The following is a 14017-nucleotide window of genomic DNA, read 5'->3' on the forward strand; positions in this document are numbered from 1 at the left end:
TAGATACAAATAAAATATAAGTCTATTTTTCCACTGAGGCCTTGCCTTGCCTCTGGCCAGTCTCTGAGACCACAAGCCATGAGTTTGAAAACCCCTGATAGCCCACAGATTCCCCTCTGATGCAGAACTGTCCATCCCCTCAACAAGGCAACTTAAACTCTCGTGCTGTTAGAGGCAATAAAAATATACTATTTTTTTCAAAACTGAATGGGGCACCACAAACAAGTCCAAGCCTGGAGGTCAGGGCTCACGGAAGCTGCTCATGGCACTGTTTCTGCCTCTTTGTTGTTTAATCTACTGCAGTCTGCAATGTATGGTTATAAACACATGCACAACCTGAGAAAGGGTATGAGATCCATGCAGGGATTGAAGCAGTGCAGCCCTCTGCTCTGCCAGACATATTAATGGGGAGAGAGGTCCATTCATTTCTGGACAGGTGTCTCATGCACTGCAGACATGGGATTTTAATATGTAAGGGATCTTGCAGGTGAAACCTTAGAGAGCTGACAGCCCACAGAAGAGTTCCCAGACCCTTCCCAATGGTACCTTCTCTTCTGAAAAGACCTTCTCCTGCAACTGCTGCTGTGGTACAACACTAATCATAATCAGCAGCGTGTGCCAACGTACCACAGCTGGCTGCTGAGCTAATCCAAGGAGCACAGTTCTTGTGCTGAATCAACTCTCTCCAGCCTCTTTCAAAGTCCACATAAAACCTCAGGTGAAGGAACACACCAACAGCGCGTGGTTGCCCACAGACCACCATACCACTGATGTATCTCTTGTGCAAGATCTGACCGTGGGAGGAGGGCTGAAGACTGAAGAGGGCTGACTCCTAACCCAAACAAGGCAGAAGCGATGCTGGCAGCAGGGAGCAGTACTGAGAAGGGCGACTGCCTGTGTTCAATCTCTAAGTGAGTGGATTATGCTACAAAATCAGTTAATTCAGCCCAGGAGCACCCCTAGATCCTGCAGCTTCCAGTGAAGTCTGGGAGATTTGCTGCCACATGGATGTGTTTGGCAGTCCTGGCTTTGGAGGGTGCTAGTTATTCTCGAAAAATGCAATCTTGGAATTAGCCAAACTCTCAGTCTGTGTAGCATGTCTCCGCACCTCTCAGTGACACCCTCTGTTTGGCCTTTCCACAACAGCAAAAGCAACGTTCTCACATGACAGGCATTTTCAAAGAACATTATTCCCCTTTCGTGGGTGCAAGCAAATTGCATCATGTCTTTTCAGAGACCAGACCAACTCCTCACCACTGGGCTAAGCTGTGGATGAAGCTTGGTTTGAACCGAAATTTGACTCTGCCACCCGAGCAGCAGCCAAGAGCATTTTTCTTCAGCTACCGCAAATTATCTGTTTACATTGGGGCACTTTCCCTGTCACTCAAAAGCTACACAAAGGCAGCTGGAAGGATTGTACCAGTTACTGGGAATATAAGGCCCAAAGGAGCAGTCAGAGCATAGCAGTATCCTCTTCCCCGTCCCCGTCCCCAGACCATCTTCCATCCAGACAGAGCTGGGACCTGCCTTTTCACATCCATGGCTGGGAGATGAGTTGGCTCATCTTCAGAGTCTCACTTCATTCAGCTCTTCACTTTCTACCACAACACGCACTGGCAGCAGACGAAATCCAGCTCTGTGAGAGTTTTTAGGCTCCAGTCAACACTTTGAATAGACAAGCCTGGAGGGATTGCGCTGGGGACAGTAAGGAGGGGCTCAGAGAAGCCCCTCTTGTCCTTCACAGCCTGCAGATAGCATCCTGCTATATATTACCTGTCTCTGCTTTCTAACATCCCATAAGAAACTTTACTACCTCATCTCACAGCTCAACAGGAGGGAACTAGGGATAAGGTGTTTGGGGCAGGTTGCTTGATTTTTAATTACCAGTAGGGCTACTACCCCTTTTTAAGCTTCTCCAGTTCAGGACAGCCTGTCCAGCAAGCGGGAGTCATAATTTCTGGCACAGACCCACCCTATGTGGCTGAATAACATCAGCAGTAAAGGCACAGCAACATGGTCTCCACCTTTTCTCCTCCCCACACCCCATACCGGGGCCGTCAGCAATGGGTCCTCGGTGCTGCTGTTATCCTGTTTAGACTGTGGTTTCTCTGGAAAATCTTGGATATGCTGCAGATGCTCCCCATGGCCACATGGACACTGGTCAGCCCAAACTGTGTTATATGAGACTCTTGTAGGGCGGTTATGGTGGCCCCCTTTTCACCTTGAAATCTAAGAGATTGGCTCCATTCTGGAGTCCTATTGCATTGCAGAGGTTTAGCATCCCCCTGTGCAGTTGACTTCCACCATGCCTAGGAGGGAGAGCAGTCCATGTGCCACCTAATTTCAGAGGAGAGCTTATTGGTCCAAAATGAGGGGTGACATTTACCCCAAAGCAGAGCATTTTCATCTCCATTTCCTGCAGAAAGTGCTGTTCTATAGTAGCATTGTTCTGAATCCATGCTACAGAACCTGCCAGCCGCAGTCTTCCTGCATTTGAATATGGGTGCTAGGAAGCAAAGTCCAAAATTTGAGTACTTATCATCTTTAATAAGGTTTTAAATAAGCTGATACACACAGACACAAATACACATACACACTTGTTTCATCTCTCTCGGTTCCCCTTCATGTGATATTAAGTATTTCTAGCCTGAGGTGAAGGACACTCAGCTCATCAGTTCAGCTCTGCTGAGCAGATCTCTTGTCTTAGGAAGAAGCATTAGCTGAAATACTCAATAAATATACTCCAAGTAGACCATAAAGTTATTCCAACTGCCTGTGGCAAGCCCAAGTTGAATACAACCTAAGAAAATGAGGAAGGCTACAAGGACACTGTACTGAGTAGAGTGGCTGCTGGAATAGATGCAACTCTCTCCCTTCCTCACATGCCCTGTGAACTGTGTTGCTCTAGTTCTCCATAAGTGGAGCTCCCAAGCTCTCCCACCTTTTCTACTGCATGCTGAACAAGCTCGGTTCCGTAAATGAAATGGTTCTGACACATGCCTTTGCTTCCTTTGGCAGTCTGTGAATTGGGACATAGCAACCATCTCAAATGAAAGCAGTGTTGATTTTATCAGAAGGAGCAAAGCTGTAAAGAGCAGAAGATTTTCAAAGATCTGCATACACATGTTTATCAGACCTGAAAGTTTCTTGCCCCTATTAACTACCTGAAAGCCATGGTAAGGTCTGATTTCCAGTTTTCATCTCAGTGGGAGCGGAAGATTTATAAAGTCATCCACCTCATAAAACTTTCTGTGCCTTCAACACCTCCTTTAGAGTCAACAGAGAGAACTAAACACTCCTAGGGTGTGATTTTTTCTTCTCTACTTCGACAAACACTTACGAGGAAGTGGACCACACCTCTAACTCCCCTGGTTGTATTAACTAGTTCTCAAAAGGAGCCCAAAGTGAAGTGCTCACGTACATGAATATACAGGGTCTGAGCACTGCCACCTTACATCCTGCTATCAGGATGAAGATATCCATTTCCCCAGATTTATGGGAAGCTGTAAGGATTAATGCGTTCACATTCATAAGGAGACGTGCAGACCACACACACTAATTGTTATCACATCTCCATCTGTGTACATCTTTCAGCCTAGTGTTGCAGGGTCTAACAATGAGTGGCACCAGAGAATGAAGAGAGTCTCCAGAAAAGGAGAAGAAACATATTATCAACAGAGGTTTTGAGAGATTTGAGGGAAACTCAGCTCAAGAACTTCAGCCAAGAAGATGCACTACAGACAAGGTTTACACAAGCTGGGCTAGTCTTGGAGAAAGGCATAGATGTGGAGTTAGGCATAAGCCAGAGGGACTTTAACCCACATTAATTTTGAGTGCGTGATGCAAAAATAACCCTCATGGGCAGACAGCTTCCAGGATCCACGGCTGACTAAGAGACCTGTGACTGAACCTCGTCTGGACGTAGCTGAGACACATCTAGAGGTGTTTCCTGCCTTGCCATGAGCACAGGGCAGAGCACGTCAGCCGTTCCCCCATTCCCCTTCTCTTCCCCCCCCCCCGACTACTCAGACCAGTTGTGCCGAGCCTTGCATTGCCACTGCTATACTGGAAGTGGTTCCTGAGCTGCATGGCTCAAAGTGATGTCAAATGGGGAAACTGGACACAGCAATGGATGTGACTGATGGGACAGCTGGTGGGACAGTGGAGGTGTGGGGATGGCAGAGGCCCCTGCCACTGCACTGGGGCTCCCAAATGGGGGGCTTATGATCCTAAGGGTCAACTACCAAGACAAGTCTGTTAAAACCAAAGTCACCGTCATTGTAAATAAGGAAGTCCAGTAACAAAGAGTTGGAGGGGTTTCAGATATGGCTGATACGCTGCATAGTTGCATGCACTGTTGGCAGCTGTTTTGGTCTCGTTCCAGGGCTGTGTTTCATAGAATCATAGAATGTTTTAGATTGGAAGGGACCTGGAAGATCATCTAGTTCCTACCCCCCTGCCATAGGCAGGGACACCTCCCACTACACCAGGTTGCTCAAAGCCCCATCCAGCCTGGCCTTGAACACCTCCAGGGATGGGGCATCCACAACTTCCCTGGGCAACCTGTTCCAGTTCCTTACCACCCTTAAAGTGAAAAATTTATTCCTAATATTTAATCTAAACCTCCCCTCTTCCAGTTTAAAGCCATCCCCCCTCATCCTATCACTACATGCCCTAGTAAAAAGTCCTTCCCCAGCTCTCCTGTAGGCCCCTTTTAGGTACTGGAAGACCACAATAAGGTCTCCCCGGAGCCTTCTCTTCTCCAGGCTGAACAGCCCCAACTCTCTCAGCCTCTCCTCATAGGAGAGGTGCTCCAGCATTTTTGCAGCATTCCTAGCTGGGATGCAGGGAGAGGGGGAAAGGGGACCTGGCAGACCCCTGTGCAGATCAGGAATGGGGCAGAAGGGTCTGCAACAAGCAACCAGCAGCAGAGATTGGAGCAGCTCTTCCCTACAATCCTGGCACTGCCTGGAGCTTTTGTGTGGCTTTTGGCCTTTCATCCTATAAGCCTTTAATTTGCTATTGGGACCTAAAGACAGCAGCTTGAGGTAGATATTTAGATGCTCTGTGTAGTCCAACACTGTTCCTGAGTGGAGCCTAATAAATCAGATACCTGCCCTGGGCTGTAGTATGAATCGTTAGCGTTAGTCCAAACTCTGTCGATCTTCCTTTAATTACCGATACTGCCCTGCCAATACAATCTGCAGCAATTCTTCACCTGTTTTTATGTACAGACTTTCATCTGTCTTTCCAGTGATAGACCACACCTTTTTTCTAATATAAAAAATAGTACGTCATCCTGGGCTTCCCCACAACAGCTTCACAAGGAAGTGGAAAATCCAAGAGATTTTTGGTTTGGATTTCCCGCCCCCACCCCCACCCCCCGATTATTGTTTCAGCTTCAATGTATTTTTCACCAAAAAAAAAATCAGCAGTTCAGCCTTTTGCACTCTCCTAGTTCACGTAGCAGGAAGGCAGAGGGAAAGTACCAGAGGGAAAAGGATAGATTTTGCTACACTGGCAATTTTTCTCCCTTTAAAGTAAATGGATCAGTCCCTCCAATGGAACATATCAGCCCAAATCCATTCACTAAGGTAGATGTGGGTCACTTTGTTCCAGCTGGGGCCACGTGTCCATCTGAACAATCAGAGCGAGAGGTTAGATGAGCACAGGAATGGGAAAAACATCTTTGGGAAGCTGGGGTCATTCCCTTACACTCACATCACACATTCCTTTCCCTGGTGTTTCTCCTTTCTTTCTTCGTATCACTCCTCTGGTCACAAGGCAGTGTTTTGAAAACCCATCAGCAGCTTCCCTGATCCTGCACCAGCGATAAATTGCAAGCCAGGAGGTAACACTGAAGACTCTGATTTTTCCACCTCAGTAACAGCCTGCAGAGACCTGTCTCTTTGCTGGGTGTATCCTCACACTGGGAGTCGCTTCTTAAATGGAGGAACCTTGTCTGTGCCAGTGCAAAGGTCCTGCTGAAGCAGCAGCATTAAAAATTATGATTCATCCTAATTTATTGCACTAGTGCCTAGGGACCAACCCAGATCAGCTTCCCTCTGTGCTAGGCATTGTATCAAGCAAGGCATGACACTCCCAAACAAAAGCAGAAAGTCAGAAAGGGAAAAGAGAAAAAGGGAGAGGGAGAACAAATATAGAAGATATTTTGGGTGGATCGTTTTCCTCTCCTTTCTCCCCTGCTGACTGCCAGCTTTATCCCACCCACAAACTGCTTCCAGCTCTGGCTAGGCATGCTTATCCAATTTTTGGCAAATGATTTCTTTAGCAAAGAAATGCAATTTAAAGGGGACTGCAGCTATCCACACAGAAGTCTGTTTCTGCAAAGTGCTTAAGAGAAAAGAAAGAAAACACAAACCCAAAGGGCGGAAACAGATGAATGTTTCATTTTGGCTTCTGTTTTGAAAACATTTTTTTTTTCATATCAAGATTCCATTTCCAAATTTTTCTCATTGTCATCTAATGATTTTATAGCGGCAGTCCACTATTGAGAGTTGTATATCTCCTTCCCCTCTCCCTGCAGGGTCCGAGCTCAGCTCCCAGCTTCACGGCTGCCCTGATTCACAGGAATCAAAGGGGCATCTCTGTTCAGCCTCCTGCCTCCCCTTGCACTCCATAGACATCTCCTTCCCCACCACCCCAGGCCATTCTCAGTGGGAGGACACTTTGTTCTTGATACAGTTTTAGGCTACCTGTACGGGTTTTCCCCCTGAGTTTTGAGGGGCAAGCAATCACAGCTGTCCTTCCAGCCCTCATCGCTTGCTAATCCACAGTAGAGCACCCAAGGCGTTAAAGGGAGGAGGGGAGCATATGCTACATCCCTCAGCACAGAGCAAAACATCTCACCTACTGTGAAATCAGCCAGGGTCTAGTCTTGCTGGATTAAAAACACAGAGACACCTTGTAGTCACTCCTTGTGGTGCCAATCTTCCCTGCGTGTGCAGCAACCTAACAGTGCTTCCAGGGATTACCCTGAAGAAGGTCACATTCAGCTTTGGGGTGTGGGGAGCAGACACAAGACAGACTCCCAGGATTCAGCTCCTCTGGGATGAGCCAGAAAAGCAACCTTCTCATGAGATGAAGGACATTCCCTGGCCTTGGTAAATGGACCAGGAATATCTTCAGTCCTGCAGGGATGTCTCCTCTGAGACCTTAGATAACAAACAAGGAGCAACAGGGCATTTTGTGCTTGATGTGCACAGGCTACTTCTAGATACTCCTATTTCTTATTCCACTGTTGCCCACAGACAATTTTTGTTCCCCAGCCAGTGAGGTTCCCACCAGTCCTTGGGCATATTGTCCACTACTTGGCACTCAGCAAGAAGACAGACCTCTCTCGTCCCACCCTCAGAAGGCAGAAAGTATTAGAGTGGCTTTGCTTACCTCTGGGGAGGGGAACTGGGATTTGTTTCCATCAACTGGGGCAACCAAAAGCATGTCCTGCAGGATTGTCGTCATGTGCTGAGCCATGACCTTCTGCTGCTCAACGCTGCAGTGGTTCTCCAGGGAGATGATGACAGGGTATGGTGAGGTCTAGAACAAAACAGCAACATACATCATCCGTGAACTCTGCAATTTCACCAGTCAATAGCAATTGATATAAACCTCAGTGCTGTTTTCTCTGGAAATGAGTGTGTCAACAGCAGGGTCTAGTATTCTGCTAAAACTGGTTAAAAATGCACAACTTTAACTGTGCAGTAGCTACTCAGACCTCTGCTGATGCCTTCCAGAGACGGTGATCCAATGGACAGGGCACCAGGCTGGGTCAGAATGCCTCCCACAGACTTGCTGGGGCAATTTGATGAGGCTCCCTGTGCCTCTGTTCTCCACTGGCACTGTGGGTCAAAGCACCTCAGAAGAAGGACACTGGGAAAGGAGGCTTTGAAATCACTGAGTTTGCTCAAATCCTTAGGTGACATCCTTCTTACATTCATGCACAGGCCTGATCTGGTTCCCTGCGGTACCCCCTAGTCATTCTGTGTGCTGAAGGTATTGTCATTGTCACAGTTTTGTAGCCCCAAAGGAAACTTGATACTAACTCTCAAGTGCACTGAAGGAAAATAGCAGAAAGTCCAGTGAGTCTGGACAGACCCAAGGTTCTTTAAAGACTGCTGACCCAGCATTGTCATAGAAAACTCCAGACCTGCTCATTCCTTTTAAAGCAGAGTAGAAGCAGTCCTTTGCATCATTCCCTCCAAAACACACACACATGGGTTCCTCTAAACTAGGATTGGACCCTGAGCCATCAAAGCCACACAAATCATGGGCTTGTTTGTGTTTCCCACCATGTATGCTCAAGATACTGGGCACTATTTTCATTGCAAAGGGATCCAGGATGCAGCTGTGCTGGGATAGATTCAAACTCATCCTCAGATAGTGCTCTGCCTGTCCAGCAGCTCCCAGGAATGGATCTCTGCAGAAAGCAGAACATGGATGCCCAGGCAGAAGGACACATCTTCTACCCATGAGAAATGCTAACGTGAAGTCTTCATTGCTTATGCTCTCTGCTGGGAGGGCAGAGATCTACTATCAGACTTCTTAGAGGGTCCCTTGTCCTTACTTTGAAAGCATAGTTCTTGATGGCCTTAATGACATCACTGAAGAGGATCTTGGAGGTGAGAGTGTAGCCATGATAAATGACGGGCTCCGAGTTAGGGCCATCCCAGCAATCCAATTCCACACAGCGGCAGCCTTTGGTGAGGGCTCTGGAAACAAAGAAGGGACCTGGTTGGGTTCTAAACCTTCTGCTCCATCTCAAAATGAGCATGCATCAGGCACAGGCATTGCCTGGGAAGGCTGACAGAAAGTTTAGGGAGCAAGGGAGAAAAGAGGAGTTTGGAAAAATAGGAAAGCAGATGAAGAAAGGATGGGATTGGGAGAGCTCAGAGTCAGCAAAGACAGCTCAAGGTTGAGCAAGGAAAGCATGGTGGGATCAGAAAAAGGAGGGAGTGAAAGTCCAAGGTAAGAATTATCCAAAGAAGAAGACATAGTGAGTGCCAGATGAGAAAGGACACTCATGACTGTGCCCCAAGTCTTTTCCCAAAGATGGTGAAGAGAAAAGAAAATTAAGAGTGGCTGCATTGGATGACAGACAGTAAGACAGTCAGCCTTAGAAGCCAGGTCACGAAGACTGAATGATGGGACTTCTTCATATACATCAGATAAGAGACATGAGAGATGAATCTTCAGAGCTGTCAGGGAGGGAGCTGTGAGAACTCCACCATAGCTAGGGAGACTGTTGAGGGCCAGTTTCCCAAACTGAGTCTACAGACTGAATTTCCACTTGAAACTCTCGCTTCTACATATCTGTACTTTCATTTTCATTTACCTTCAAATGTAGGTTCCCCCTGTACAGACTTTTCTGTCTAGGAGGTGATCTTGTCTTTTACAGTAACTCCCTATACATTTCAGATAACACAACTCCTTTAAGGCATTTCAATAGAATCTTTTTTTTTTTTTTTACAACTAAAATATAATTCTGTAATTTTAAGATACTGTAAGAGGAATTCAAACTACTGAAAAGCAACTTGTGCCAGATTTCACTCTCTCCTATTTTGAGCTTGTGACTTTTGACAGCCATTGTTCCCTGAAAATCAGGTAAGCAATAAACAAAGACAGAACTGCAGTCATTGGCTTGCTTGTAAGGAAATACTGTTTCACTTGGTAAAAGTACAGGTCATAGCAGAAGCAGTGTATGGTGGTTGCGTAAGTTAGTAAAGGTGACTGCAAACATCTGGTCATGAGACTGACAGCAGTCGTTGCTAAAGGCAGAAGTAGGCAATACCTAACGTTCTGTACAGTGATGCTGTGGAATCATCTGAGCTGCTAAAGAGAGACCGGGCATAAGTTTCCTGATCACCCACACTGCTTCATTCACTTGCATTCCACCTCATTTTTTGGACTGCTCCAACTAGGTCTCCAAAATAAACCCAGCATGGTTCTAGGGATGGTCCATGCCAGGGGCTACTCCCAAAAGGCAGCACAGATAGTAAACATCATGACAGTATGCATCATTTTGGCTCCTTCCAGTCCCTACACAGTCCTGCAGCTCCATCCCAGAAATCTTTGTGCCTTGTAAGCTCCTTGCACTCTCATGCCATATTCTGGGGAATGCAACACCTCCTTCAGTATCATGATTTCAAACCACCCTGCTAGAGGGCTGCAGACCAGCCTCACAGAATCACAGAATCACAGAATAGTCAGGGTTGGAAGGGACCTCTGGAGATTATCTAGTCCAACCCCCCTGCCAGAGCAGGGTCACCTACAACAGGTTGCACAGGACAGCGTCCAGGCAGCTTTTGAATGTCTCCAGAGTGGGAGACTCCACAACCTCTCTGGGCAGCCTGTGCCAGTGCTCCACTACCCTCAAAGTGAAGAAGTTCCTCCTCATGTTAAGATGGAACTTCCTATGTTCAAGCTTGTGCCCATTACCCCTCATCCTATCAATGGGCACCACTGAAAAAAGACTCCTCACATCCCTCTGGCATCCTCCCTTTAAGTATTTGAAAGCATTAATAAGATCCCCCCTCATTCTTCTTTTCTCTAGACTAAAGAGACCCAAGTTCCTCAGCCTTTCCTCATATGAAAGATGTTCTAATCCCCTAATCATCTTCATAGCCCTTTGCTGGACCCTCTCCAGCAGATCCCTGTCTTTCTTGAACTGGGGAGCCCAGAACTGGATGCATGATTGTAGATATTTTAAACTACTCCCAAATGTAGTAATTATACATCTTACAGTCAGGTGGACACCACGTGACACCCGGGTCAAAGTGCTATGAAAAGGGGTGCATGGCTAACCTGGTTTAGAAAGAGCTCACCTTGATGTGAACATGGGCCAGTCCACATTACCTGGTCTCAGGGTGGGAGACTGCTTCTTGGTCCTCATGTGGCAGTATAGATGCAACCTATGTCTTCTATAAGAAAGAGGTCAATCTCTCACTCACACATAAACACACAGACACATACATTACCTGATATAGGCTTCTGTGCTGCTTGGACCTGTGAGCTGGTCTTCCATAAGATAGGTATTGTGTGAGGATGACACCAAGTAGTGACTGAGAGGTTGAGTCATGTCCTGGTAAACTTTACGGTGAGATGAGTTGAATATATTCCCATCATCAGACAGCAGGTACATCAGGAAACCATCTTTGGTCATGGCGTTACCCCTCTTGGCTGCCACATAAACAGACAGAAACCCCATGCTGAAAATCTGACACCACCGTCATCTTCACCATAATGCCTACTGCTCTCCAGAGGATCTCAAAGGCAAAACATGCACCCCAGGCATTCAGCTAATAGTAAAGATATCGAGGCTGTTCAGACGATGACAACAGCTTCATCTGCCTGAAAATGCTTTTAAAACCCGTTCACCAAGCATGGCTTTTTACGACATTTACTGGCCTTGATAAGACCTTAAAAGCGTCAAAGACAGCACTTATCTCACCTGTCTCTAGAGAGGTACAGTATAAAAGTCCCCATTTGAGCACTCCGAGCTTCCTTCATGCCAACACAAAGAAGCTGTTAGATGTCTAAACATAGCCAGATAAATCCTGTCTGAATTATGCAATGAATGCATTATTTGCAAAGTGTAAATGCAAAATTACCCAACTTTGGGGAGAAATTGAGATCTTTCCATCTTGAAGGTCTGAGCTAGATCTCAGTCTAATCCCCAAATCTGACATCTGCAAAGCATTGTCCCTCTCCTTAAGGTATACCAGGATAGTGCAAAAAGAGCCTAAGATCCTGTGTTCGTTTCTTGAACACATCCTCCAAAGTGCTTCAGACTGGCAATACACTTAATTTCTAAGCAGACAGTTCTGTGATTGCTCTCCTAAACAGCTGTCACCTTCTTGGCCCCCTACTCAGATATCTCATCACTCTTCAGGTGCCCACATTCAAAAATATCTGCCTCCATTTCTGCTTTTGGAGAGCAGAAATATTGCTAAGTCCTTAACCTTGCAAAGCCATGTGAGGTCTTGGCATTTGAATAAGCCATCAGAGCCTTTCCCTCAGGAATTTCATCACCCTCTAGCCAACTCTGTATCAACCCTTCTCCAGCTGCTCAGTGTACCCAAGCCAAAATTGAAGAGAAATATTTGCCAGACTCTCCTGTGCCCTCCTCTCCTAAAGATGCTAATGTCCCCTAGAAGCAGCTGTGAGGAGAAAATGACACATATAGCTGCAGAAGAAAGCAGCAGCAAAGCAATTCATAGTTAATCAAGAAAGCAAGATTTTGAACCAAAGCAGCCAGGGTTTCCAACCTACCTCTTTCATTGGGCTCATATCTCTGAATTAAGGCAGGGGCAGCCACAACAGCATTTTCTTCTTGCTGCATCTCATAGAGGAACCTCACCAGGTTCTGGCAGGACATGAACCCTTCTTCATCTGAGTACTTTTGGAAGATGCTGTCTATTTCCTTCCTCTCTGTCAGTATCTTGTAAAATTCCTCTATCTCATCATCCTCCAGAGCCTCTGTTTTGGACTTGTCACAGTGCTGTAAACGTAGAGGGGAGAAGGAATGAAAACCTTCTTTCCTTCTGGCATATGCCAGCCGTAATCTGCACCAGGGCTACACAACGCAGAACACAAAATAATTGGAAACAGTTACTGGCCAGTGAATGAGAAGCACTTGGTCAATGACTATGGTTCTCATTGACAAGGCCAACAGTCATATAACAGTTGAACAGTTACAATTATTATTATTTACACGTATTATCAGCATGCTGAAAAGCACCAGGCATGGCCTTGAGCTCCACTGTGTACTGTGCAGACCGTAAGTTAGAAGGACAAGTCAAGACAATCTAAGTACAAATCAAGGCTCAAGAGAAATGTAACTCTTGATCTCAAGAGGTAGAAGGATATAGGGAAACAATTAACACAATGCATCTTGAACTCTTGATAGAGACCGTGGCCTGAAATCCAATAACTAAAGTGAAAAGGGCCTTCCCCTTGACATTAGTGGGTCTGAGCTCAGGCCTCAAGACACTGCCAAGGCTAGTAGTAGGTCTGGTTGCACAGATGGCATCAAAATCAACTTTAAAAAAATCCTGCTAAACATGCATATTTAAGTATGAAAAAATCCCTTTCCATGGAAGTTTTCCATTCTTATCCAAAATCCACCCAGTAACAAAATCTCCAGAAAAATTTAAATCAGATATCAGATTCTTGAAGAGCTGTAATTCAAATTCATGCCCTCATATGGTTTGAACTTCTCCACTAGATAACAGCTCTGACAGAGAACCACAGTCAAGGACTTGGCTGACCATGAAAGATCAGGAGTTTAAGATATACATGTTAATGTCTCCATGAAGGACAACACCTTTTCCAACAAGAATTATTTCCCATTTATTTAAAATATTCCCAGATTCAATTTTTCATCAGAAATTACAGTTTTTGTGTGGCAGATGCTGATATGAATTTTGTTGTTTGTTCCTAGCAGAATTCTTCATGGAAAGGTGAATAACTATTTTTCAGTCATCTCTGGCATGTAAACCTCTGCATTAAATATGGGCTGAGCAAAAGAAGCTGCAATGGAAGGCAAAAACCTATCTTAGAGGAATCACTTATGGGCAGGGAGTGCTATACCACTTCCACATGTTTTTCCTTACAAATTTCAGTTATCAACCTCCTTTTAGTTAATTAACTAAATTAAATCTTACATTTCAGGTAAGTCTGAAAAATGTCATTTTCGGCATGGACAGCCAAACCTCTGCAGGACATGGCTTGCCTTACTTAGTCTTTGGCCTAAGAACTTCTCTTCTTCAGGCCTGAACTTGGAACAGAAAGTGTGCTCCGGGCCACTCAGGGGAGGTTGTGGTGCATTTCATTTCACCCTTGCTTAGGGACAAGTTGCTATCAGTTACAAGGACTTAGCTGACAGATGGTTACTTGTCAAGCCAGAGGAATTAAATTGCTTTCTGTCTTCGGTCTCTTATGACAGATAGAGCTATTGTCCTGGGTTTTATGACCAAAATGCACATCTCAGTTTAACCAA

General features: G+C 45.7%; 1 protein-coding gene across 1 annotated transcript in view; it reads right to left on the reverse strand.

Moving 5' to 3' along the window:
* PLCD1 (phospholipase C delta 1) overlaps nt 1-14017 on the reverse strand; it is a gene marked incomplete at its 5' end in the record, with an annotated part of 50971 nt that overhangs the window by 10408 nt on the left and 26546 nt on the right. Inside the window, 4 exons of the mRNA XM_082499580.1 lie at nt 7408-7557; nt 8585-8729; nt 10995-11196; nt 12289-12592. Coding sequence (XP_082355706.1) covers nt 7408-7557; nt 8585-8729; nt 10995-11196; nt 12289-12592 — 801 coding nt within the window. The remainder of the gene's footprint in view (nt 1-7407; nt 7558-8584; nt 8730-10994; nt 11197-12288; nt 12593-14017) is intronic.

The sequence above is a fragment of the Vanellus vanellus genome (genome assembly GCF_965231255.1).
Source record: "Vanellus vanellus genome assembly, chromosome: 2".
Taxonomy (NCBI): domain Eukaryota; kingdom Metazoa; phylum Chordata; class Aves; order Charadriiformes; family Charadriidae; genus Vanellus; species Vanellus vanellus.